General features: G+C 44.9%; 1 protein-coding gene and 1 long non-coding RNA gene across 7 annotated transcripts; one reads left to right on the forward strand and one right to left on the reverse strand.

The window, feature by feature from the left end:
• The first annotated feature begins 3,929 nt into the window (after positions 1-3,929).
• Positions 3,930-11,300, forward strand: LOC127343212 (aspartic proteinase oryzasin-1-like). Its single transcript, XM_051369328.2, has 13 exons — positions 3,930-4,286; positions 4,383-4,443; positions 7,254-7,348; positions 7,444-7,556; positions 7,774-7,942; positions 8,031-8,070; positions 8,174-8,238; positions 8,753-8,866; positions 8,953-9,017; positions 9,645-9,795; positions 9,886-10,005; positions 10,262-10,350; positions 10,591-11,300. The coding sequence occupies exons 1-13, from the start codon at positions 3,936-3,938 to the stop codon at positions 10,673-10,675; spliced, it is 1,518 nt and encodes a 505-aa protein (XP_051225288.1). The 5' UTR covers positions 3,930-3,935; the 3' UTR covers positions 10,676-11,300.
• A 936-nt stretch (positions 11,301-12,236) lies between these two features.
• Positions 12,237-19,967, reverse strand: LOC139838538 (uncharacterized). 6 transcript variants are annotated; one of them, XR_011755679.1, is made up of 6 exons: positions 19,446-19,967; positions 19,146-19,220; positions 18,727-18,962; positions 16,197-17,699; positions 13,004-14,626; positions 12,237-12,839 (listed from the first exon to the last, which is right to left on the reverse strand). It is a non-coding gene; the product is annotated as an uncharacterized lncRNA (long non-coding RNA). The 6 variants fall into 6 exon arrangements; XR_011755682.1 differs by having other exon boundaries at positions 12,237-14,626; positions 16,197-16,778; positions 16,977-17,699; positions 19,446-19,966; XR_011755681.1 differs by having other exon boundaries at positions 13,004-13,080; positions 19,446-19,966.
• Positions 19,968-26,227: the final 6,260 nt, after the last annotated feature.

Below are 26,227 nucleotides of genomic sequence, written 5' to 3' on the forward strand. Positions count from 1 at the left end.
TCTTTGCTTCTCTTCTTCTCAAAGTCTTCTGTCTGCTTCTTTTTCTCACAAGTTTTTCAGGAAAACAAGAGTAGAAAGGAGATGGTTTTTTGGGATGATGAATTTAGACATTTTGAAAGAATTAGAGAAACTTTAGCACTGTTTGAAAAATAAGTTTTCGCAAAATTTCCAAAACTTTATTATTCTTTTGGTTTTATTATAAAATAAAAGATGGATGGTTTTTAATAAAACAAACAAAAGTGATAGATGCATGATTATGCATAAAAGAAAAGGAACAAACAAACCTAATAGAGGGTATTTTCCCGGGCCGCTACAGTGGTGGTGGTGCTCCATTCGCTGGATCGGCGGCGGCTCGGCTTGACTCTGGGGCACCATTGTTCTAGACTCGGGTGACCCGTACTTCGCGTCCGGATCGTCGAAGTTGAGGCGGGCGCTGGGGAAGCCCTGGTCGTGGGCGCGCTCAATGCGCAGGTGGGCGCGTTGTTGGTGGTGTCGTGACAGGGCTCTTGCTGAGTCCTGTTCGAGGCGGAATTTCTGCCGCTCGACCAACTCCTTTTTCCTATGTGCCTCCAGGGCCGCTCGATGTGCTTCGATCTCGGCCGCGGTCTTGGTCGCGGGGAGCGGCGTGAGAATGGGTCGTTGGGCTCATCATCACCAGACACCATGAAGACGGTGGTCGAGTACTGGTACTGTGGGGCCTCGACGGAGTTGGGCTCCGAGTCGCTGTCGAAGAGAGGGAGGACAGAGCTGTCCTCGTAGTCACCCGAGTTGGAGACCGGGGTGATGGAGTCTACGGCCGACGCTGCGATGATGGATCCGACGGCTGACGTCGCAGCCGCCAAATCGGCGTCGTACTCCAAAGCCGACTCGTCCTCAACGTAAGTTTCTCCGTGATGGGGAGAGTGGCAGTAAGCAGCTGGCCCGGTGCATACGGGTCGTGCAGCTGGCCGGGGCGGGCCTCGGCGGGGTCGCTGACGCCGGCGAGCCCGACGAAGAGGTTGATCATGCCGACCGGCACCATCCAAGCGTGGGTGAGAGGCGACGGAGCCGGGTGGTAAGTGCTCGGCTGGATGTGGAAGAAGCTGCCCGTGGTGATCATCCGGTCGGAGGCGACTGGCCGCCGGGAAGGCGAGTAGGGCCTCGCCACAGCTCAGAGGCTTGACGTCCCACGCCCATGGTGGGCGCCACTGTCATGGATATGACCACGACAGGTGCTACAGGGTGCAGCACTTCGTTGAAGCGGGAGCAAGGCGACGTAGCCATCTGCGGAGCGAGGTGCACAAGACGCAAGGTTTCACCCAGGTCCAGCCCCTCCGGAGAGTAAAAGGCCTACGTCCTGCTAGATCTATTACTCAGTGTAGAATTACAATGGGGTGGCTCAGTCGGCATGGATACCGAGAGCTATGGAGGTGAGATCCGATCTCTGAAGGTGTGTCGTCTAAGGTCTAGCTCGGGGGTTTATATAGGCACCCCGATCTAGGGTTACATGAGGATAACTACAAATCGTATCTGAATCATATAAGTTGCTACAAAGTCGGGATCTGTTATCCCATAGACAAGTAATCGCGCTTTCCAGTCGCCTGGGCCTTCAGTCCAGTCGCCATTCCGGGGTTTAGGTCCAGTCGCACCAGGGTTTTAGGCCTAGTCGCCTTCGCCGACTGGAAAACTTTCTGGGCCTTCCTTTCTGCGGCGAGTGAGACTAATGATGCACCCCCTTGGGCATATCCCCATCACCCACTATCACTCATTGGACATCGGCCAAAAGGACATTCCGCTATATTCAAGGTGCACTCAAAGTTGATATTACCTTCCGAAAATCTAACTCTAGTCTCTTTAGTGCCTTTATAGACAGAGATTGGGCTGGCTGCCTCGATGTAGACCCTCCATAGGAGGATTTGCAATCCTTTTTGGCCCCAACCTCATTTCTTGGAGTGCTCATAAACAAGCCACCATTTCACGCTCAAGAACCAAAGTTGAATACAAAGCTCTAGCAAATGCAACAGCCAAAATAATTTGGGTTCAAGCCTTGCTCTATGAACTACATGTGTCTCTTCGTGCTACTCTTTGTCTTTGGTGTAACAATCATGGCACCACCTACTTGTGCAGAAATTCGATTTTTCATACGCGCACTAAACATATTGAAATTGATTTCCATTTTATAAGAGAAAGAGTTGCAAGCAAAGAAATTGAGCTAAAGTTTATATCAAGCAAAGATCAGCTAGCCGACGGCTTTAAAAAGCCTCTTCGACTGAAGACTTTCGAAGAATTCAAGCGTAATCTCAACCTCTCCATTTCTTCCGCGCTTTAGGTTAAATTAGGGTGTAAGAAAAAAATGTAACCAACATAAATATGGCAAGGGCAAATCCTATGGTGTAATACACCAGTGGGTAGTTCGACCTAATAACCATATAGAGCGGTTGGCTCCTTTCCTTTTATCTCTTGTCTTTTTTTATTCTTTTTAAGTCTTTCCTTGTATGATGTATTACACCAACGGCTAGTTTGACCCAACAACCATATAGAGCGGTTGGCTCCTTTTCTTCTATCTCTTGCCTTGTTTTATTCTCTTTAAGTCTTTTCTTGTATGGTGTAGTACACCAACAACTATTTTGACCCAACAACCATGAAGAATACAAACCCTCTGCTGTAGTACAAGAACGGCTAGTTTGACCCAACAACCATATAGAGCGGTTGGCTCCTTTCCTTTTATCTCTTTCCTTGTCTGTATTCTCTTTATGTGTTTCCTTGCATGGTGTAGTACACCAACGGCTAGTTTGACCCAACAACCATATAGAGCGGTTGGCTCCTTTCCTTTTATATTTTACCTTGTTTGTATTCTCTTTAAGTCTTTCTTTCTATGGTGTGGTACACCAACGCCTGGTTTGACCTAACAACCATATAGAGCGGTTGGATCCTTTCATTTTATCTCCTGCCTTGTTTGTATTCTCTTTAAGTATTTCTTTAAATGGTGTAGTACACCAACGACTAGTTTGACCTAACAACCATATAGCGCGTTGGCTCCTTTTTTTAATATCTTGCCTTGTTTGTATTATTTTTAAATCTTTCCTTGTGTGGTGTAGTACACCAACGGCTAGTTTGACCTAACAACCATATAGAGCGGCTGGTTCCTTTTTTTATTTCTTGCCTTATTTGTATTCTCTTTAAGTCTTTCTGTGTATACGTTGCAACCGATACAAGATAGTGGTCATCGTTTCCGCCAACAGATGGACGTTTCCTCTTTTGCAACCATGCAGGAGCACAAAAAACTGGCTTCAATGTTATCATCTTCAGTTTCTTCTCATGCTTCGTGATTAATGAGCCGTGCGGCACACTAGTTATTCACCACCGACAAGAAATATATTTTTATATCTTCAGGAAATGGTACATGACCACCGAAGACACTGGCTTGCAGTAATTTTGTGGTCCCCGCGGTGAACCCAACAAAATCCACCACGGGACGTGATCACCACGCCCTGATCTGATGGCTCACGGAAGGGCATTGAATGATCCAACGGTGGAATGATCATTTAGCTTTGCTCTGCCCACCGGCCAAAGTTTATAAATTGACACAAGGCACTGGAGTGCTGCACTATTCGCAAGTTCACCGGACACTCTGCTCCTTCCCTACCACTGTTGTTCGGTGTGTTCTCTCTCTCTCTTTCCTGGGTAGAATACTTTGGGGGAACTTATCATCTATGAACTGCAATCTAGCACATCTCTTGTTAGTGTGTTTTCTCAACCACAAAGAAGTTTTGACCGGTTTTCGATTTGTTGGTGATCAGATCGAGCAAATGTTTTTTTTTTTTATTTTGGGCTACTTCCATGGCTTATCATGTTTCATCTTATTATTAGTGCTCTGTGATCTGATTTTTTCAAAAATAATTCTAGTAATTGGGATGATGAATTTCTCTCCTAAATTTGCAGCTCATCGCGCAGTCATGGGAACCGGCCGCATCGCGCTCCAATACCTACTCATCCTTTTCTCCATGCTCCTCCTCGGCACGACCGCGGAGGGCTTGGTCCGCGTCGCGCTGATGAAGCTACCGGTCGGCCAGAACCACCTCATCGCTCGAGAGGATGCTCGGAGCTTCCTCTCGCAGCACCATGGCCTCGTCCTTAACAAGGAGCCGCAGCCACCGCCAAAGAGCGATATCGTAACACTGAAGAACTACCTGAACGCTCAGTACTACGGCGAGGTCGGCATCGGAACACCACCCCAGAACTTCACCGTCATCTTCGACACAGGCAGCTCCAACCTCTGGGTGCCCTCCTCCGAGTGCTACTCTTCGGTGCGTGCTCCAGCTCGTCAAGTCTTTATACAGTTTGGTTATTATTTATCACATAGCACTAATATGGGGTGTATGTTTTGGGAACTTTTGCTGCAGACTGCATGCCACTTGCACAAGAGTTACACAGCCAGCCGGTCGAGCACATACACGAAGAAAGGTTTGTTAATCTAACATATTATCCACGCACCGGTAGTAAATACCTAACAGGCAAGAAAAATATTGCATTCGTCTATAAATAGATGTTAACATTTATCTTAATTTAGATGTATCTAGACGTTATTTAGTGTCTAGATATATCTAGATTTAGACAAATCTCAAAAATCTATATATAGATACAGGAAGAAATAACGACGATGCACCACTAAAGTTTACTGTCGCCGCTGATCTTAGGGTTGAAATACTGCCAACGTCTTATATAGTAGTACACCGCTAATAAATAGGTAACTGGTGGCATACTAGCCAAATAGCACGCCATCAAATGTGAACATTTTCTCAACTGCAGGTGGTGATGTGAGACAGTAACGTACACTGCTAATACACCACCTGTTCGTTGCATGGGGCCGCGTGTCACTCTGTTATCATTAAGGCTTTGGCAATCTGGCACGCTGCTATTACTTGCTGCCTTGAAGCCCAGCGAAGCGTGACCCTAACCTTGCGAGTAAGCCCACTCCGGTGTCCTAGGACCCCCTGACATTTTTCCTTCTACCTCTCGCCACGAAAATCCCCCCTCTCGTCCGCATTTCTCTCTCTCCTTGGCTCATCTCTCTCCCTCGTCCTGCACGTCAGCTTGACACCACAGTGCGCAACGCCACCTAGTCCCGACAACCGGAGCCCCCACCGGCCAAACGCACCGCACCACTAACTGGCCCGGACCACCTCCCTCCTCACGCCCTGCTCCTACGACCTAAAACCTGTCTCCATGCTTGCCGCTCGAATCTTCCATCGTCGGTGAAGGAATCCTCATATCCGACACCCTTCTCCTCCACAGCTCACCCCAAGGGCAATCGCTTCAGGCCACGATAGCATCCGCCCGCACCATGTGATGGGATTCCTCCATGGTTCGATCACATCAATATAGACAAACATACAAACAGAAAATCTTTTCCAAGGATGCATGTCACACTGTTTGTTTTTCTCCTTATTTATGTTTCACAAATATGTACAATCTTACAGAATTGGATGCGTCTATAAAAATGCAAAGCCAGACCAACACGTACTAGTCTCTAGGTACTATAAAACTGCAATAGGTGATGATGGTATGGTGTGCTATTTTTCACCTAAACCCCTCGTAAATTGGCAAATCAACCCACACTCCTAGACAAGAAGTCCACTGATAAAAAATTGCATTTTAAGCGAGGGTTGAAGCTGCTGGCGCCGGAAGGCACAAACGAGTAGTCGGGGCGACACCTTGCCGACATCGGTCACGCGAAGGACGTGTCCAGGTGGAGGAGAGAGAATGAGAGATGGATGCATGAGTGACGTCAACACTGGATGGAGGCGCTTGTCGTTGGGGAAGAGTTGCTGCTACACTTGGTGCGAGGAGCAAGGAGGCAGCGGCTGCCGCGACCCTGTTGGCGGGGATCACACATGAATTGGAGGAGGATGGCCGGCCGGAGGTCATACTCGAGGATGGTACCGCCGGCGGAGGTACCCGGTTGGAGTGGGGTCCTTCTAGCGGCACGCTTCTTCGTGGCTCGCTCTCATCATGCTCTTCAGGGCTGCAGCGGTGTGCGGCCGCTATGGGAGCGATGGGCTTCCACCGGAATTGGGCGGCTCCAGGCCATGGTGATTGGCGCCCCTCTTGCGGCATGGCATTCCATACCGGACTAGGCTAGAAAGCTATACACGTGGACACTTGCATAAATTAAACTCAAACACTAAGTTAAGCAAGATAATCTAACACCTGCAATATCCGGATCTGCCTCCATGGCAATGCACGCCACCGGAGTTCCCGCTATGTTCCCGATCTCTTGCACGTCAATGGTATCGCCAAGATCCAGGACGAGCTTCTCATAGGCGACTAGAATGGTGGCTACTTCTTCCCTTCCTTTCAGCAGCAATAGGAGCTCGACGGCGGCGACATGCTATAGGTCTAGGGTTTGGTTGATGGGCTGGGCCTGGCCCGCTATTTTGGGCATGTGGTAGTTTACCATGGCGTGGTGAATGGTTGTACGTCAACCTCCCTTGGCCTTAGGCTATTGAGACACGGTGGATCCCGGTCCTTGTTGGCGGGAGGGCTCTGTTTCAGTTTGGTTAGAGTTAGTGTCCTATTCAGGAAGGCGTGGCAGCGACTCCCTCAAGATGGAATAAATTCCTCCCCATCAAGTCCCCGTCCTGACGGTGTATCTAGTGTCTTTGGAGAGCGTGTGGAGGTGTGTTTCCGGCAGATCTCGCTGGTTTTGGTCGGTATTCCTTCTGGTCAAAGCTTCTCTTCATCAGCGACGGTTGAGGCTCTCGTGCAATGGCTCTTTGGGGCTTTAGCACGACGACTTCCGCTACTACAATAAGCTCTATATTGGCAAGCTTTGTCCGGCTCCAGTGAGGAAGGGTGAGGGCGGCTTCGCTCGAGTTTTTGTAGTCGTCGCTAGGTCATCCAAGGACTGGGTTATAATTTTTATAATTTTTATCTTTTCTTGTACAACTATTGAAGATTATGAATAGAAGATCGGTGAGCTTTTCACAAAAAAATACAATTACATATGATGTGGCACAAGGAATCTGCTGATAATTGTTATCAGAAGCGAGATACCAGCAGCTTAACACTTGCATGCCACTAACCACGTTTTTGATACACCGTTGATAGCCTTTTTCCTACTGGTGATGTATGCATTATGAGATGATGCCATCCTAACACATTATACACGTATTTTCTTCACCTAGGTATTAATCAGATGGTTTAGATTAAACTCTAGTAACCAGGAAAATGATACTTCCATGATTATAATATTTCATTTCCAATCTTGGCAGGAAAAAGGGTATCAATTCACTACAGAACTGGCACAATTGCTGGTTATGTTAGCCAAGACAATGTGCAAGTTGGTGGTCTAGTTGTGAAAAATCAGGTTTACGCGCTGCACCAGACGGGCAAATTTATATTATGCTACGTGATGTTCATCCTATTTCAGATTATACTAATTTTATTATGCTTCCCTATTAGGATTTTATTGAAGCTTCGTTGGAACAGAGTATTACTTTCATGCTTGAAAAAATCGATGGCATCGTTGGTCTTGGGTTTAAAGAAATGTCATCCGGGGGTGCCGAACCTATTTGGTGAGAAATGTTGTCTACAGAATTTCTCTGTTTTTCCTATTTAGTAACACTATCAACACTAGACATGAATATTTTAATTTATGCGTATTGTTTTATGTATTATATTAATATCTAAATGGTGCACTGTGGGTTCTTCTAATTTACTGGCATATCGTATCACCAAATGTTTATCATATAACAATATTTCTTATCCCTGACATCATAAGCGAAATTATAGGTATAACATGGTTAGCCAAGGTCTGGTTGGTAGCCCTGTTTTCTCATTCTGGTTGAACCGACATGCTGGTAAAGTGAAGGGAGGAGAAATAGTTATTGGAGGAGTTGATCCTAATCATTATAAGGGAAGACATACGTATGTCCCTGTTACTAAGAAGGGATACTGGCAGGTGAAACCATTTCGTTTAGTTGAGTAATCTTGAAATTCAAGCTATAGTAATTAGTTTATGCTCATAAATTTTGCCCCACTTGGTTCAGTTTGACATGGGCGACGTTTTGATTGGAGGAAACTCCACAGGTACTAACATGTCATTTTTTCATGAAAAATCATACACAGTATATGCTCGTATATGAATATAAAATGTTTTTAATTGTTTTTCTTATACCTCTATTTGTATTAGGATTATGTAAATCTGGTTGTGCTGCAATAGTAGACTCGGGAACTTCATTTCTTACTGGCCCCACGGTATGTGTTTGAGATCTATTCATGTTTATGCCCATAAGCAAGGAAAGGGGCTTTAGTTAATGCATCTAACCATGATTTATCGATAAAACCTCACAATCAACATTTCTAGTTACCTAAACGAGACATTCCTTCGTAATTTAGGCCGTAACCCATATGTTTTTGCCTTCAGTTTTACCTTTTAGTGGAGGAAATGTGCATTGTGAAGATAAAAGTGTATGGTTAGATCCATTGCAGATGTTTCTTTTGATTGAATTATGGTAGTTACAGTAGAAGGACAAGCTCAATAGAAAATTTTAAATATATAATTTTTGCAATTACCAGCTCTTTAGAAGCAGAACTAGTAATATTACATAATGTGAAGATCATCAAAATAAAACCTAATAGACCAGCATGACACGTTTTGAAGCATATTATGTATAACGTTTTTGTCGATAGCTCATAGAGTCATCTCTGGTGGGTTAAATTTCCATTCTTTTCCTTTAATCTCTATGTGTTTGCTGTGAAATATATACAGGAGATAATTACTGAAATAAATTGGAGACTTCCTATACCTAGGAGAGTGAGCAAAGCGTGCAAGAACGTTGTTTCAAAGTTTGGGCGGAAGATCGTGCATTTGGTGCTAAAGCGGGTTTGCTCATTTCCAGAAGTTGCTTTCTAGCTTGATTTGTCATGCATAAGGCTTGTAAAATCTTCTTTTCCGGGACTATGATGCAGATATTGCCAAGAACGATATGTGGCATGCTTCGTTTATGTTTCCTTGCTGAACCTCATGGTGTAAGGTAAGAGTTGAGTCTCGCTTGTACCTTTTGTACTTATGCATGTTCTGCACAACATATATGCTGTGAAATATGCATTAAAACATGAAGCATAGATATTGTGCGAGTAAGAGGATAATTAGTGCGTGGGCTATTATAGTGTATATAATATATATTCGTTAAAACATATAATTGAAATGTCAGAATATTGCTCGCGCATTCTTTTGACAATACTTTGAAAATACCCTCATTTGTTATGTCTCTTATGTACAACTGCATGCAGGGCGACGTATACAAACATACAGTGGCAGATCCATGACAACAATCTTGTGTAGTCATTTCCAAGTCGTGTAGTTAAATATATGTATTTATACCATGAGGATAATTTACGCAGTAGTGTTAACTGCCATATTTCGTAGTACCAACAAACAAATATCATTTATGCAGTAGTGCTAATTTCGACATTTCTCAACGTACCGAAATTGTTTGATTTGCTTGGATAATTTTCCCTAGCTGGCGCTGAAGGAATTTAGAATTCAATAGTTAAAGAGCAGAAGTGCATGAAGTAGGTTTGGTCTCCTTTTGACCATCCACATTGTTTTCCTTATATCCCGATGGTTGACATTGTTACACTCTTTCCTATGTACATAGTGACGACAACGCTGGTATTCAAAGGGTAGAAGATGAAGTTGGGACAAATGGTTTTATTGTGTGCAAAGCTTGTGAGTTGATTGTTGAATGGGTGGTGTCGCAAGTTGCAGATAATCAGACTGAGGATTCTATAGTGCATACCATTTACGAGGCATGTTTCCTACCTTGTAATACCAATGCAAAAAATCACACGGTAACAAAGTTGAACCGGAACCAAAATCTAACTTATTCAACTTTGCAGATGTGTGACGGAATTCCCATCCCTACGGGAGAATCATCCGTGGACTGTGGAGAACTTAAATCCATGCCTGACGTCGCCTTCACCATCGGGGCCAAACAGTTTGTGCTCAAACCCGAACAAGTATTGCTTCTTGTCCCTGGTTATTACCTGTCGTATTTTATGTGTGTCCAAATTATCTATCATTTTTAGCAAGTGTCATATTTTTTTCTTAAGATTCCATATGTTGTTCCCACGGATTATTTGAAGATTCGGTCCTTAGTATATCAGTTGTCAATTATAAAATCTTACCTGCATATAAAATTGATGAGCCACACAAGGTTTATAACCCATGCCGGTTAGTGCTGATTCGTTTTGACTTGTGATTTCTGTTGTTCAGTACATAGTGAAGATTGATGAGGGTGATGCTACGAAGTGCACCAGTGGATTCTCAGCTATGGACGCTCCTCCTACCGGTGGCCCTCTCTGGTAAAGTTATACACGTGTTATGATCTCCCAACTTTCTTCGAATCAATATAAAATATGTGTGTGATGCCTCTTCCCTAGAAAAAAAATACGATGTTTGTTAGTTCCAGAGTTTTAAGAATTATTAGGTCTTTAAATGAAAAGAAAGCAGATAGATGTTTGCATCTTCAAAACTGAAAGTAACCGCTCCACGAACTTGATGTACGTCCTCGGTTCTGACATTGAGAGTAACTGGTGTCGCAGGATCTTGGGTGATATATTCATGGAAGCCTACCACACGGTTTTTGACTATGGAAATATGAAGATTGGGTTCGCCGAGGTGGCATAGGCGGTGATCATGAGCTCTTCCGGCCGATTTCATGTCCGATCGGCAAAGAAAAAAGAATGAATGTGCATATTTGCGTGTTGCTAATAATGCTCGTGTGATCCAAGATAATAAACATGTACGTTATAATATGTCTAAGGCACTGATGCAATGCAAGCAGATTTTCATCATAAACTTTGCCACGGGATGGCTATCTCGTGGTTTCCTACAATAACACTCGGGAAGGGGAAAACATGTCCTCTTCAAGTTAAGATACCAAGGAGGATGACAAATATTTCTCCTTCTTTTGCTGATGAACAATCCCGAATCATCTCGAGGAAAGCTTAACTCACGCATGGATACACTCTTACTCCGTGATGATGATCTCTTTAAGGAATTGGCTAGTTGCCACCGTTGCCGATCGCCCCCCGCGCCATCGCCTTGCCAAGCAGCTTGAGCTTCCGGCTCTGCGACGCGATGGCGGCTCCGCGAAGATGGCCTCGTAGCCATCCATGCCGTACGTCGGCCATGAGCTGCCAGAAGAACCCCGCCCACAGCCAGCCCGCACGTGCACATCCACGCTGACTAGTAGATCTTGGCGTACACCGTGCCGAACTGGACGTCCCGCTGCACGGGCTGCTGTAGCCGGCCGGGACCGGGAGTCCCTCTGCGACTTGCCGAACTAGGGGATCATCAGCGGCTTCCGTAGCGTGCACATCAACTTAACTCGGTCCAGGTACTCGCTCCTCGTGTCTTCCGCTTGGGTGCGCTATTCCGCGGACGCGAATGAATAATGGCCCATCGTCGAAAGAAGCACGTCGGGGTAAGAGTAAAGCATGCATCATCATCATCGAAAGTAGTAACAGTAAAGCAAGTAGCAGGAGGCAGTGATCCGGGAGTGGAAGCGAACTCGAACCAACGAATCGATCGATCAATCAGCCACGCGTTCCAGTAGCAGGTCAACCATTTCGTTTCACCACGCGATTGTTTTCCCGAGTCGTCGTCCATCTACATGCATGTAAACATACGCAAGATCGACCGATCGATCGATCAAATCTTCTATTGTTCTCTCTTCAACTTAACTAGCAAGGACTAGCACGGCAGCACACCGTGCCCTGGAAGTAGTGTGTTGAAGACTGAAATTTATTCTTATTTTGAATTACAACGGTGAGATATGTTCCTATTTTAAATTATAACATTGTAAACACATTCATAAGTGAGGCTAACGAAACTTAAGCATTATGGTAGTCATTATGCCAAGAGACATGTGTTAAGTGCTCTGATTGTTCCAGCCCCTGCCCCTTACAGGTTCATCGCTCGCTGGCGTTGTGTTCAACCTCAGAGGAGAGGATGATGACATCACTAGTTGTACCCTCTAGTTCATCCCCTTCTAGTACCTATTGTCTGACCATAGCCCTACTCACATTAAACATGCCACACCTGATCATTCTTGTCACATATTCTAAACTAATAAAAAATTGAAAAGTGCATCACTTATGGTTCAAGCTCTATGTACTGAACAATCTAGGAAGAAAACCTTCCAATATAAAGCAACCTAAACTTCTTAGAGTCCAAGCAAAAAGGCTTAAAGTCCAAGCAAAATGGGGTACTTTTTGTATAGCTATATTAGCATCAGTACTGAAATACTTTAAGCGGCAACAGAACAAATCCATGTAACAGCACCAAACCAACATGGTAAACACTACTTTGGGTACAGACGGAACACATGGCTACAAAGTGTCTTAGTGAAAACCATCGCAAAAGAAATCCGCAGACAACCCAAGATAGTTACAACTAAGGGCTAGCTATTCGAGGCCTCATGTTGACTTGACGATTCCAGTACAACAATGTGTGATGACAAAGGATTTTAGCAAAAACAACCGATAGTATTCCAGGCCTCCCGTTGCAATAGAGATGGTGCCCTGCGGAAAAGAGTAAGTAAACAACATGAACTAACTGAATAGAGGGTACATAATGCAGAAAAGAATGCAACAACATGAGAGGATAAGCAACATAAAAGAAACCCAAAGCCGAGCATCAACTAAGGGGCTATTCCAGGCATCACGATTCCAGTAAGACCACGTGTAATCACAAAAGATTTTAGCAAAAACAACCGACGGTAGCTGCAGTTAAGGGCTAGATATTCCAGGCCTACTGTCCACATGACGATCACAATAGAGAAGGTGCCCTGAAAAAAAATGTAAATGAACTAACTGAATATAGAGAGAACATGTCATAAAAAAATGCAAGAACACAAGAGGATAGGAAACATAAAAGAAACCCAAAGCCGAGCATCTGAAGCTTCACTCTAACTGAAGCACCAACATGTGTGTGATTCAAAGAAAAACTTACATATAAATGATTTAGATGCCACTAACTTGATATGTCAGCAGTAGCAAATGTACTGTATCAAAGAACATAAAGCTTCTCTGCCCAGGCACACAGTAAAAGAAAAGACAATCAAATACAGAATTAGCCACACAAATGTACAATCAATAGATAAGAAATAAAATGTATTTAAAAATAAATATAAAGAAGCCCATGTCATATTTAATTGCAAGGAAAGACGATGCAGTTAGTATGAAAAGCACATAAGTATATATATGCACAGTCTGCGGATTCAGTTATTGAGATCTTTATATAGCAACACAAATGATCATACACATACAAATATGAGCACTAAGCATATCAAAACTATTTTCATTCTTAGCTTTCTATACAGAAATCATTTGGTTGAAATGTTTCCATTGCATATATGTATCGGCGAGTATTTGAATGCATCAGGGAACATCAAGGAAACTTGCTCATTGCTTACAAAACTGCCCTGATTTCCTTCGAGTTATCCATATTGGGTTAGGTCATAATGAACATAAGAAGTAAAGCAAAAAAAAAAAATCCTGTAAAAAAAGGATTAGCTTGCCTGCAACCTGCTTGGCAATACAGAGATCAATCTATGTTTTCCTGTAATTCACATGTCTATCTCTTACAACTTTCTACATTACCATAAGCTAATCACACTTGTGTAGTCAAAAGATTAGGAACCTGAAATATCACGTTTTGGTGGATGCTGTGATAAAATTAAAAACAAAACAGGCAGACATGCATCCAAGATCTTCTTTTTTTAGGCAAAAGTCATGTAGGTACGTTGTGAGCATCGCATATAAGCAACAATATAGAAAAATAGGAATGCTGCTGAATCAGTACCTTTAATGATCTTTTTCTGATACTACTATCTATAGGAAAAAAAAAATTTATCAAAGGAAAAACAAAGAACTAAACATTGTACATCTTGTGGCAACCATTTTTTAACCATGTTGGTAATAAAGTAATCTGCAAGTAAGGGGAAACAATGCTTCCAGGAACATATAATTTAGAAAGCTAAAAAAATACTGCCAAGTGTGACAATTAGATGCTGATAATACTGAGAAATAAAATATTTTATACAGATGAAGAGGTAAATAATAAAAAGAAGGGTAAGAATAATTTTAAAGTCGGCAATTGTAAACGGTCTACAACAATGAGGCATACTTCATATATGCTCTATCTTGTTTGCTGCCATATGTACTCCCAGTATGGCCAATACATGCAAGGATTTCCCATTTATAAGATTTGCGCAACACGTCCTTGACCAATGAAGTCTGAATATTTTCCCTTTCCCTTTATCTAATTAAGAGGAGCTCTTCAGTATGGCAAGATCACCTCATGGTGTACAACAATGAGGCCTGATTCATATATGTGCTATTTTGTTTGATTGTATATGTAATCCCAGATACTGCCTATACACAGAAGGATTTCCCACCGATAAGATTTGGGCAACACGCCCTTGACTAAGGAAGTCTGAATATTGCATTTCCCTTCATCTCTACATAAGCAGAGCTCTTCAGTATAGAAACGAAAATTAAGTAGCAGAGAAATCTTGAGGACCGCTGCCTCCCGGGTCGCTCGCTTTCCCTTCATCTCTACATAAGCAGAGCTCTTCAGTATAGAAAAGAAAATTAAGTAGCAGAGAAATCTTGAGGACCGCTGCCTCCCGGGTCGCTCGCGCGGGCGACTCCGGAGGCGACAGCCAAACCCTAGAAACCACCCCCGCTCTCCTCCCTCCCTTGCCGCCGCCGCCTCCGGCGGCGGTGGCGGCGCCCGGCCGCCGAAGGCGGAGGGCTGCGTGCGTGGCGCACCCCGACGGAGCTTCTTCGCGCGGAGATGCGACGTCGCGCGGGTCGCGCGGCTGCGAGGCGGCGTGGTGTAGGAGCGGCTGATACGGGGCTTCGGCGCGGCGGTGCGGCACCAGGAGGCTGCGCGGCGTGCCATCTAGTGGCGGTGGTGGCGCGCCTGCTGGTGGCGGCGCCCGGGCCCGATCTGAGCCTGACCTGGGTCGGGCGGGCCATGGCCACGACGCGTCCATGCGACGTCGCTGGCGGCGGGTCCTGCTGGCTGCCCCTCCCACTATCTCCCTCCTCCCACCCTCCTCCCGTCCGTCGCTGGTCGAGGCCGCCCGGCGTGCGAGCATGCCAGCAGCAGCGGCTGCTGTGCTATGCCCCGGCGAATCCCGGCGGCGGAAGCTGCGGGCCAGTGCAGCGACGGCCTTTGTCCGCGGCGTCGCGGTGCAGGCTCTCGCCTGCTCGACGAGCTCCGGCGGTGGCTGTTAGCGCTGCACGGGTCGGTGCCCCCTCCTGCAAAGACAAGTTCCTAGGCTTCCCCCCTCCGTGCAGATCTTCTCCGGCGGCCTGCTTCATCTATTCCGGTATGCCTTGCATCAAACGGTCTTCGGAGGCGAAATCCCTGCGCGGCAGCGGCCTGCGCTGTCAACGGCGACGCCCGAGGGCGCCGTTACCTCCTTGGAGGCGTTGGCATGACTCTGATCGGACCTCCTCCTCGAGCAGCGGGGGGAAACTCCAGGTCTGGCCTGTTGGGAGGACCGGGCAGCGGAGGCGTCTCAGCGCCGCTCCCTTCTTGAAGGCGCTGCCTTGGCTGCGAGTGGAGTACCAGATGCGGCTTTTGGAGGTTGACGATGCGTCTCCGGAGTAGTGTGCCACACATGGGGTGGATGTATGGGGCGCAACATCTGCCAACGCGAGCTCTTCACCGACATTTCTACACTAGTTCCTGCCGAAGCCCTGCCTCTCACCTGCCGACCTCTAGGCACAATGGATGCGAGGTACGTCGGCCTAGGCAGTCATGGAGATGAAACGTCCCCGAAGGCTTCTTGCGACGGCGGTGTCGCTGCCCTGCTGCCCCGAGCCCCGTTGCCTCGCCATTCTTGGTTGGAGGCTAGGCTTGGCGAGGCCTAATGTCTCTGTCTTTGCGGTCTGTAGAGGGCGCCTCCTTAGCAAGTTGTAGTCGCTTGGTGAGGACGGTCGTGTGTGTGTGTGTGTGTGTGTCGTGTGTGTGTGTGTCCCTCCTTCTGGAGGTTTTTTCTCGAAAAAATTAAGTAGCAGATTAGAAAGTGAGCAATGAAATCTGAGGAAAATTTTATCGGTTGCAGAAAAAACACAAATCAGAAGTTAGAACATAGCATAGAGAAAATGATAGGGCTCAAAATACTCACCGGTGGACAACTCTTGATGTAGTAGACTCAGCGTCATGGGCACTCTCCCCGCTGAAGAACATAGGATTACTGCTTCCATGAAGTGGCTTACTCAATGTGGCTGATCTCTCTTTCGCATCCGTTGCTGCTGAAGATGCCGGAGATGGGTATCTCCATCACAGAGCTAGCAATGTATGTGAAGATCGGACCGTCACCTGTAGCCACGCTGTTCGCCTCGGCAAAATTGGACCACACCTGGTCGATGTGGATCCTGCTCATCCATTCTAAGCTACAAATGGAAGTTTCTTGCCATAGAGAACTTTAATTACGTCTCCTATGCGAAGTAATCCTTTTCCATTAGTTTATTTATAGAAAGAAAACATAAAAATGAGGAAAGGGGGTAAAATTACTCATTTGATAATGGAAAAAGCACAACTATTCCTCTCTTGCAACAACAACAACAGAAATGAAAATAAGATAAACTACTCGGAAATCTCACCGCAGCATCCAGTAGCCAAAGTTTACTTTGTTTTCTCACCATTGTGAAATGGAAAAGCTATACATGGTGGGTATTTTTTCTTCAGGTTTTTGTTATGTTTGCTACTGATAAGCACACATACAATTCACACACACAGAACTCGAAGAGGATAGCCTTGATTAGTACATATGATTCTGTTTGCCATAAAGAACTTCAATTACGGCCCGTGGAGCATTTTTGCTGGGAATAATACATGGAGAAAGCGTTTTGGAAACACAAAAGTATGGAAGGTTGGAGATTACAGTCACAAACAACGCACTTACTAAATCACTGTAGCATTTTCTCTTCTTTCGTTACATTCTAGAATTAAAGGATATGTTTGTCACAGATCTTCCGAATGCAATGTAACTGTAATAATCCCATAATGATTAGAAACCTCAAGGTTGCAAGAAAGTAAGAAAGTAAGAAGAATCAGAGGAATTGATTCATATCTCGAATCAGCATTGAAAGAGGAATAGGAACCCCCATGGTCAGTCCAATAGCATAACGGGCAACTTATACTATAACTCCAAATCAATCAAAACCCCTTTGTGACCTTTACTAATATATGTAGTTTCGAATGCTGGCTAATGTGTCGTACTGCTTATACTGACAAAAATGGCCCCCAAGCCAAAAGTTTTTTTTTTCAGGAGGCCAAAAGTAGGTTGCACATTCATTTTTCTGAATATTGATTCAGCAGACAATTTTTTGTAACATGTGGGTCTATAGCTAGCACCTGAAAAGCTTGTAAATATTCAGCAGCCATGCCACCATATTGTTACGTACTAAGGAAAAGTGTCATTTGTCTGTGATGAAAACTGAGTCATATTAGTGGACAACCTTGAAAATAATTGTTATATTAAATTTGAATGCTGAAAATATTTGGGAGCAGCTATTTGAGACAATAAAGCTTAGGTATGCATTTGACTGACACGCTGCATTCCTCAAATAATGAAGGAAACTGGCCAATCAAATCTTTGCTCGCAAGTAGTGCATATGTAAGATCCCTGCAAAAAAAAGTGCATCTTCAGGTATTCGGCAAAAACCTATCAATGGCATGGTCGATAGATGCTGAAACATATAGCAACCCCAGGAGACGCTCACTAAAATAATTAAAATAGGTGGCCAGAAGTACTAACTGGAAAAAATAATCACATCTACAGTGGTTGGCCATATAGATTCTCAAACACAACTCAGGTTGTGCTCTACTATGTACACGGCAAGAATGTGGATGAACAAATTAGGTACCCATCGAGACTAAGATAACAGAGGATTAGGACTTGGGAGAGTAGGCATAACCTTTCCAAGTATGCCAATCTCTCTTGAATCTTGATGCCAATCAATGGGATTCATGTGTGATCTCCATACCAAATAATAAAAAATGAAATAGTATAAACGGAGATCTCCATTCAATTCGAAAAAAAATAACTCCATGGGAAAGAAAAACAAAGGAAGAAGTAAATATTTATGTCAGAAAAACAATACCTCTCTTCCAAAGTTATGCAAATATCCGTTATTATGAAAGTAAATTTACACAACCTATTTTCATGGTATAAAAAAATACTGCAAGGTACAAAGAGCCAATGAGATCATTGATCAATGGAACAATAATCACAGCGCATGAGAAGTGCTATCTCTTCATCTGGTAGATTATTTTGTTCAAGGAAATAACTTTTCCATAGCATCAGAAAATGATCATAGCAGTGAAAAGAATCGTTCTATTAATTAACTTTCTCAACATATGCAGAGCTGTTCATGAATTTTTTTTCTGCATGGCCTGATAAAACATGTCATCCTTTGTCTTGAATGAAAGCTCTCATTTTAGTTTCATGATATATTTCAGAAGTGCTATTTTCGCGGAGGTGCTGTGTAGTATTTACTTTTTACTCACATCATATCATTATTCAAATAAGCTACTCAGACAAAAATTTCCCTGTAAATATCTAGAAAGTAACGGTCCGAGGAAACTCTCAACTATCTTGCAAGCATTTGATTAAAATAAACAGTAGCAAGAGCACAACAATGGGAGCATACCTTGAGAACACCAATGGGAGCATACAATGAAATTTGTATTATCTGATAATGAAAATGAGCAGATGGATCATTGCTGGCCTATGAACCATCTTGACAGGATCGAAACAACCAAATTTGCCAGGATCAAATGCATCTTTACTTGCAGATAATTGGTAAGACAGATCTTTAAGCTCAGTATCCATGCCAAATAACCACTTTCAGTAGATCTCTTCCTTCTCGTCGAGATCAAACATTAACTGCAATGATTTGATAAACAGCTGAATGTGATGGATGTAGAACTGCAAAAATCTATGGTATTTGCAAATATTCATTTCAAACCTGAAATACCCCAAACCTTCTAGAGATGTTGAAGGACAATGCTAAAAGGAGCGAATTGTGTTGTTATACTAAAAGCAACTGCATAAGCATCTCGTACATACCGGCAATGTGAAATTGATGTCTTCAATCAGCCACGCATCACCCAGCAGGGTATCATTTGGGAAGAAGACAACAACCTGCAAAAAATGTAGCACCATGGAAAGCATCTTTTAGTACAGAAAACACAACAATTCCAGATATACAGCTCCCGATCTGTAAAGGAAACTAAAGAAATAGAAAAACCTTGGATACAGTTTGGAGGATTTAGATTCTTAAGGGGATTAAGATTCTCGTGACCTATGCATGGATAGGATTTGAAAGAGAAAAGAGGGTGGAAATAAATCCGAACATGGGGCACATACTGAGGCGGTCGGGCTTCATCAGAGTTTCTCTTCACGAGGGATGGCGCCGGAGATAGACGCGGAATCGGGTCGGGGCGTACGGGCCAGGGAGAGAACGCCGACCTAGGCGCCCGAATTTGGTCGGAGATAGAGGAAACGTGAAGTAGGTGGCTAGTGAGCACTGATCTCTGCGCCGATTCGGTCGGGATCCTCGCGTCCTCCGATCCGTCCAGCTCTCCTCTGGTACCGCTGCTCCCCTCCACTCCCTCCATCCACATACCGGGGCGGCGATGGGGAGCAGCGACCGGCCGCTGCATCCCCTCCCGCCACCGGCGACCGGCCGCCTCCTCTCTTTTCTCCGGCAGCTACTCCCCATGTCGCCGGTCACCACCTCTTTTATCGCTGCCGGTCACCGCAAAATCTTTGGCAGTGGTGGTGTGGATGGGGATGAGAAGTGGGGATGGGATTGGGATAGAGAGAGAAGGGATACGGGATTTGCAGAAAGGTCCAGGGCAAAGCGGCGTGGCGAAGCAGAAAACTGAGCGTAAAAAGAATAGCTAGGCTCACTCAGAAGTAAATATACAAAAGAAACACTCACGTGGAGACCCAATAGTCAGAAACTGCAAGGCACACGAAAAATTACACATGGAAGAGCAATTTAGCACTCTATAGGGCATCTCCAACCGTGCGACCCAAACCGCGCGGGGACGCACCGCAAAAGCGGACGGCCGCGGCGTCCGGAACGACGCTACCCGGCCCAAATCTGGGCTAGGTTTGCGTGGCCGCGGATGGCACGCGCCGTCCGCTCGCGTCCACGCGTTGGTCGCCTCGTCTCCCTTGGGCCCACCTGTCGGTGACCAGGGAGACTATTAAATGGGGGCGGAGGATCGGCCCTCCTCCTGGTCCCAGCTCCACTCCCGAGCAAAACCGCCACCATGGCCCCGGCGACGGTTCGCTCCGGAGCCAATGACGACGAGGCCGACGGTCGGCGTCCGCCGCCGGCCGCTGCGGGCGGAGGGAACCGCGGCGGCCTCCACATCGGAGAGGCCGCCCGCGGCGGTGCGGCATTGCCGCAACCGCCGCCTCTCCTCATCGAGCCCAAGCCGGAGTCCTCGGAGGAGGACCGGACCTCCGCGCCGCCACGATCATCTCGGCGGCGGAGGAGGAGGCGAAATGGCCGCACCTCCATGCGGCCATTCGCACCTCCGAAATGGAGGAGGCGGCGCGGCGGGAGGTGGAGGAGGCGGAGGGTCGGGAGCTCTACGCCTGTGCCCTCCGGGCGCGACGGGAGGAGGAGGAGGAGGCGGCGCGGCGGGAGGAGGCCGGGCGCCGCGCCGACGGCGGCGCCGCCGGGAGACGAGCGCCGCGCCGACCCGGCGGCGGCGCCAGAGGCGAGCGCCGCGCGCACGCGAGGAGACGGAGCAGCGCCTCGGGGAGGAGGCGGCGCTCCGTGCGCCGCCGCAGCCGCGGGTGGCTCCGGACCCCCACTCGCCGTGGGAGGAGGCCTGTGGTCTCCGTGGCCGGAGTCCCCGGCGCGGTCGAGCCACAACAGCGCGTCGCCGCCGGGGGACGTCGGCAGCGTCGCCGACGACGCCCACAGGGGCTAGGCGGCGCAACGGCGGCCACCGCGCCGCCGACCAAACCCTAATAGAGGGTTTTTTAATTTTAGTTTAAATTTAAAAGCCCATATAGGGGCTTCTTTTGTTAGTTTTATTTGCCCAAAAATAGGGCTATGTACAAATTTGCCCAAAATAGGGCATATGTTCAATATAATTTCGTTTAAATTCGTATTTTTTTGTTTTCCTGTTTCTACGTTTTTTGCGATGCGTCCGCGCGTTGGGCGCAGCGCGCGACCCAAACGGACACGCGGACGCGGGCCGCTGTCCGCGTGTCCGCTCGGCCACTGATACGTCTCCGACGTATCGATAATTTCTTATATTCCATGCCACATTATTGATGTTATCTACATGTTTTATGCACACTTTATGTCATATTCGTGCATTTTCTGGAACTAACCTATTAACAAGATGCCGAAGTGCCGATTCTTGTTTTCTGCTGTTTTTGGTTTCAGAAATCCTAGTAAGGAAATATTCTCGGAATTGGACGAAATCAAAGCCCAGGGGCCTATTTTTCCACGAAGCTTCCAGAAGTCCGAAGGAGAGACGAAGAGGGGCCACAGGGAAGCCAAACCATAGGGCGGCGCGGCCCCCCCCTTGGCCGCGCGGCCCTGTGGTGTGGGGCCCCCGTGCCGCCTCTTGACCTGCCCTTCCACCTACAAATAGCCTCCGTGACGAAACCCCCAGTACCGAGAGCCACGATACGGAAAACCTTCCAGAGACGCCGCCGCCGCCGATCCCATCTCGGGGGATCCAGGAGATCGCCTCCGGCACCCTGCCGAAGAGGGGAATCATCTCCCGGAGGACTCTACGCCGCCATGGTCGCCTCCGGTGTGATGTGTGAGTAGTCTACCCCTGGACTATGGGCCCATAGCAGTAGCTAGATGGTTGTCTTCTCCCCATTGTGCTATCATTGTCGGATCTTGTGAGCTGCCTAACATGATCAAGATCATCTATCTGTAATTCTATATGTTGCGTTTGTTGGGATCCGATGAATAGAGAATACTTGTTATGTTGATTATCAAAGTTATGCTTATGTGTTGTTTATGATCTTGCATGCTCTCCGTTACTAGTAGATGCTCTGGCCAAGTAGATGCTTGTAACTCCAAGAGGGAGTACTTATGCTCGATAGTGGGTTCATGCCTGCATTGACACAGGACAGTGACAGAAAGTTCTAAGGTTGTGTTGTGCTGTTGCCACTAGGGATAAAACATTAGTGCTATGTTCAAGGATGTAGTCACTAGTTACATTACGCACCATACTTAATGCAATTGTCTGTTGTTAGCAACTTAATACTGGAGGGGGTTCGGATGATAACCTGAAGGTGGACTTTTTAGGCATAGATGCAGTTGGATGACGGTCTATGTACTTTGTCGTAATGCCCAATTAAATCTCACTATACTCATCATGATATGTATGTGCATGGTCATGCTCTCTTTATTTGTCAATTGCCCAACTGTAATTTGTTCACCCAACATGATGTTCGTCTTATGGGAGAGACACCTCTAGTGAACTGTGGACCCCGGTCCAATTCTCTTTACTGAAATACAATCTACTGCAATACTGTTCTACTGTTTTCTGCAAACAATCATCTTCCACACAATACGGTTAATCCTTTGTTACAGCAAGCCGGTGAGATTGACAACCTCACTGTTTCGTTGGGGCAAAGTACTTTGGTTGTGTTGTGCAGGTTCCACGTTGGCGCCGGAATCCCTGGTGTTGCGCCGCACTACATCTCGCCGCCATCAACCTTCAACGTGCTTCTTGACTCCTCCTGGTTCGATAAACCTTGGTTTCTTTCTGAGGGAAAACTTGCTGCTGTGCGCATCATACCTTCCTCTTGGGGTTGCCCAACGAACGTGTGAAATACACGCCATCAAGCACATTTTCTGGCGCCGTTGCCGGGGAGATCAAGACACGCTGCAAGGGGAGTCTCCACTTCTCAATCTCTTTACTTTGTTTTTGTCTTGCTTAGTTTTATTTACTACTTTGTTTGCTGCACTAAATCAAAATACAAAAAAATTAGTTGCTAGTTTTACTTTACTTGCTATCTTGTTTGCTATATCGAAAACACAAAAAAAATTAGTTTACTTGCATTTACTTTATTTATTTCATCATGTTTCCTTTTAATTTTACCACAAAAGACATACCGGTAGGACGTGGGTCTATAGTTGGGAGAAATAATATAGAAGAATTTTTCAATCATGTTAGTACTATCGAAAATTTTGAAGATAGACACTTGGTAGACCTTGCGCCTACTTATGAAATTGCTGCTGCGCATTTAGTTCGCCTGTTGGAAACTAAATTTGTTAATCTTAATCCTATAATCCAACACTTGTTTTTCACACTTGGCGATATGGAAGAAGGGGAAAAGAAAGATTTTGTATTAGAAACCCTTCTTAGAGAATTTGGTGGTCTAGCAAGAGAAGCTAGAAAGGTGTTTGCTAAATTTAATATGCTTGGTTCACCTACTAATTTTGTTAGTCTCCTTGAAAAGATGGATATGGATAGAATAAGATACACTAATAATATTGATGATGGAGGGGAGATCAAAGCACCAATACCATGTAAGCTCCTAGCTATGAATGATGCACTAGAAAATAACTATGCTTGGCTTGTTCCTGAAAATTTATTTGATGAGAGTAGCACGCCTAAGACTAATAAAAAGGGAGATGCTAAAACTTATGTATCTAATATACTATGCCTGGTTGAGAAAATCCCACACCCCGCTGTAGAAGCCCCATCCTTCGATAATACTTGATACACACTTTCTGCGCCTAGCTGAAAGGCGTTAAAGAAAAGCGCTTATGGGAGACAACCCATGTTTTTACCTACAGTACTTTGTTTTTATTTTGTGTCTTGGAAGTTGTTTACTACTGTAGCAACCTCTCCTTATCTTAGTTTTGTGTTTTGTTGTGCTAAGTTAAGCCGTTGATAGAAAAGTAAGTACTAGATTTGGATTACTGCACAGTTCCAGATTTCTTTGCTGTCACGAATCTGGGTCCACCTCCCTGTAGGTAGCTCAGAAAATTAAGCCAATTTACGTGCATGATCCTCAGATATGTACGCAACTTTCATTCAATTTGAGCATTTTCATTTGAGCAAGTCTGGTGCCATTTTAAAATTCGTCAATACAAAATGTTCTGTTTTGACAGATTCTGCCTTTTATTTCGTATTGCCTCTTTTGCTATGTTGGATGAATTTCTTTGATCCACTAATGTCCAGTAGCATTATGCAATGTCCAGAAGTGTTAAGAATGATTGTTTCACCTCTGAATATGTCAATTTATATTGTGCACTAACCCTCTAATGAGTTGTTTCGAGTTTGGTGTGGAGGAAGTTTTCAAGGATCAAGAGAGGAGTATGATGCAACATGATCAAGGAGAGTGAAAGCTCTAAGCTTGGGGATGCCCCGGTGGTTCACCCCTGCATATATTAAGAAGACTCAAGCGTCTAAGCTTGGGGATGCCCAAGGCATCCCCTTCTTCATCGACAACATTATCAGGTTCCTCCCCTGAAACTATATTTTTATTCCATCACATCTTATGTGCTTTTTCTTGGAGCGTCGGTTTGTTTTTGTTTTTTGTTTTGTTTGAATAAAATGGATCCTAGAATTCACTTTACGGGAGAGAGACACGCTCCGCTGTAGCATATGGACAAGTATGTCCTTGGTTTCTACTCATAGTATTCATGGCGAAGTTTCTCCTTCGTTAAATTGTTATATGGTTGGAATTGGAAAATGATACATGTAATAATTGCTATAAATGTTTTGGGTAATGTGATACTTGGCAATTGTTGTGCTCATGTTTAAGCTCTTGCATCATATGCTTTGCACCCATTAATGAAGAAATACATAGAGCATGCTAAAATTTGGTTTGCATATTTGGTTTCTCTAAGGTCTAGATAATTTCTAGTATTGAGTTTGAACAACAAGGAAGACGGTGTAGAGTCTTATAATGTTTTCAATATGTCTTTTATGTGAGTTTTGCTGCACCGGTTCATCCTTGTGTTTGTTTCAAATAAGCCTTGCTAGCCTAAACCATGTATCGAGAGGGAATACTTCTCATGCATCCAAAATACTTGAGCCAACCACTATGCCATTTGTGTCCACCATACCTACCTACTACATGGTATTTTCCGCCATTCCAAAGTAAATTGCTTGAGTGCTACCTTTAAAATTCCATCATTCACCTTTGCAATATATAGCTCATGGGACAAATAGCTTAAAAACTATTGTGGTATTGAATATGTAATTGTGCACTTTATCTCTTATTAAGTTGCTTGTTGTGCGATAACCATGTTCACTGGGGACGCCATCAACTATTCATTGTTGAATTTCATGTGAGTTGCTATGCATGTCCGTCTTGTCTGAAGTAAGAGAGATCTACCACCTTATGGTTAAGCATGCATATGTTAGAGAAGAACATTGGGCCGCTAACTAAAGCCATGCTCCATGGTGGAAGTTTCAGTTTTGGACAACAATCCTCAAATCTCAAATGAGAAAATTATTAATTGTTGTTATATGCTTATGCATAAAAGAGGAGTCCATTATCTGTTGTCTATGTTGTCCCGGTATGGATGTCTAAGTTGAAGAATAATCAATAGCGAGAAATCCAATGCGAGCTTTCTCCTTAGACCTTTGTACAGGCGGCATAGAGGTACCCCTTTGTGACACTTGGTAAAAACAATGCATTGTGATGATCCGGTAGTCCAAGCTAATTAGGACAAGGTGCGGGCACTATTAGTACACTATGCATGAGGCTTGCAACTTATAAGATATAATTTACATGATGCATATGCTTTATTACTACCGTTGACAAAATTGTTTCATGTTTTCAAAATCAAAGCTCTAGCACAAATATAGCAATCGATGTTTTTCCTCTATGGAGGACCATTCTTTTACTTTCAATGTTGAGTCAGTTCACCTATTTCTCTCCACCTCAAGAAGCAAACACTTGTGTGAACTGTGCATTGATTCCTACATACTTGCTTATTGCACTTATTATATTACTCTATGTTGACAATATCCATGAGATATACATGTTACAAGTTGAAAGCAACCGCTGAAACTTAATCTTCTTTTGTGTTGCTTCAATACTTTTACTATGAATTATTGCTTTATGAGTTAACTCTTATGCAAGACTTATTGATGCTTGTCTTGAAGTGCTATTCATGAAAAGTCTTTGCT

This window comes from Lolium perenne, chromosome 3 (assembly GCF_019359855.2).
Source record: "Lolium perenne isolate Kyuss_39 chromosome 3, Kyuss_2.0, whole genome shotgun sequence".
NCBI lineage: Eukaryota > Viridiplantae > Streptophyta > Magnoliopsida > Poales > Poaceae > Lolium > Lolium perenne.